Genomic DNA, 1,735 nt, shown 5'->3' with positions numbered 1-1,735 from the left:
TTCAATGTAGTATGCAAGGTAGTATGCTATTTTTGGCGCTAGACAGCATGTAGGGAGCAGTCATACGCATCATTTGCTGCATAAGTTTAACTAATACCAAGACTAATACCACTAATACAGTGTTTGATTTCTAACTACGGTTCATGAATATACATGTAACCTTCTCAAGCAGATTTCTCAATGTTTACATTTTGGACTTAGGCCCTTATCACATGTTACGCTAGAACTCGCTCGTGTTACTTTCGCCCTTATTTAAACTCAATCTAGATATTTTGGCTTGGAAAAATTAGTGTCGCCCCCTTATAGGGCACTGCATTGTTTTGATTTTGTATGGGATTTTGAAGTTTCGTGGCCTTGTTGTTTACAAAATTTCTGTAAGAGTGAAAGAGAAGAACAGAATTTCATGCAGTGCCCTATTCAAACAGTCGATTTGAATCACTGCAGCAAATTCTGTGTTTAAATTTCGACGTTTGGGTCCACCCTAACGTAACCGTAACGCTCAGCTGTCAAAAAATTAAATCGAAAAACATCAGTGACACCCATCACTTAAGTCCATCACCACAGTATCGTGCGATTTCTGGATGATTTTCAATCCAAAAATTAGCAAACTTTCCATTGCTGATTTTGAATTTGATTCGTGAAATCTAGTCACATCGCCCATAAGCTTCACAATGTCCACCAAAGTGGCCAACAAAAAGTTCAAATGGCAGCTGGACTTTACTCCCAGGTAAGGTGATTTTTTCTCGCTCGCTTTTCCCCAACTCACATCCGGACTTGCACTCTCTCTCTCACGGAAACAGGTCCCGCGGCAGCGGTGATATCGCATCGCCACCGGGATTCAACCCATCGGCCGGGCAGACCCACAGCGAAGTGGCCCGGGATAACGACCAAAGCCACTTGATCCTGAAAAAGTCCTGGGACATTGCGCTGGGACCGATCAAGCAGTTCCCGATGAACCTGCTGATAATGTACATGTCCGGCAATTCGATCAGTATCTTTCCCATCATGATGGTGGTGATGATGTTCATCCGGCCGATCAAGGCGGTGCTCTCGACGGGGGCCACCTTCAAGGTGATCGAAGGGATCCAGGCCACCGGGCAGAAGTTCGTGTACTTCTTGGGCAATTTGGTGAACATTGGGCTGGCGTTGTACAAGTGTCACAGTATGGGCCTGCTGCCGACCCACGCCTCAGATTGGTTGGCCTTTGCGGATCCGCAAGCCCGGCTCGAGTACTCCGGAGGTGGTATGTCGCTGCTGTAGGATGGCGGAGTTCTCAAGTTGGAGTCTTTTCAAGGTAATAATTTATATTTCGTCTCAATAAAAAGTTTACGCGAAGAACTTTATCCAAAGGAAGCAACTTCAAACTTTACTGATTTTGTGAAAAACATCCTTGAAGGTTGAGGCGACGTGGGGCCATACTCCATGTACTGAAGTATGTTACGTAAAAGCTTTGGGGGCACTTAGAAAAAAAAAACTAATCAAATGTGTATATGCGGAGAAACTAGACTGTCTTCAGAACATACACACAATAATTCTGAAGTAATATTCACTGTATCACTTTGACTTGAGCGTGTATAGTAGCGCGTTTCGTCGTAGATTATCGCGCAAAAATGAACAAAATCTCTCATAGATGGTCGTTGGTACATAATATCATGTTCGTGTGTTCTACACTATAAATGCGGAAATAAGGTAGCTAAAGGTTGACCGCGCAGAAGATACCGAAGTCCGAAACGAT

At 43.9% G+C, this 1,735-nt stretch overlaps 1 protein-coding gene across 1 annotated transcript; it reads left to right on the top strand.

The window, feature by feature from the left end:
- The first annotated feature begins 518 nt into the window (after positions 1–518).
- LOC109403370 (ER membrane protein complex subunit 4) lies at positions 519–1,353 on the top strand. Its single transcript, XM_019676187.3, has 2 exons — positions 519–727; positions 801–1,353. The coding sequence occupies exons 1-2, from the start codon at positions 672–674 to the stop codon at positions 1,258–1,260; spliced, it is 516 nt and encodes a 171-aa protein (XP_019531732.1). The 5' UTR covers positions 519–671; the 3' UTR covers positions 1,261–1,353.
- Positions 1,354–1,735: the final 382 nt, after the last annotated feature.

This window comes from Aedes albopictus, chromosome 3 (genome assembly GCF_035046485.1).
Source record: "Aedes albopictus strain Foshan chromosome 3, AalbF5, whole genome shotgun sequence".
Lineage (NCBI taxonomy): Eukaryota > Metazoa > Arthropoda > Insecta > Diptera > Culicidae > Aedes > Aedes albopictus.
The sequence above is the reverse complement of the archived record's forward strand: the minus strand, read 5'-3'. Positions and strand labels throughout refer to the sequence as shown.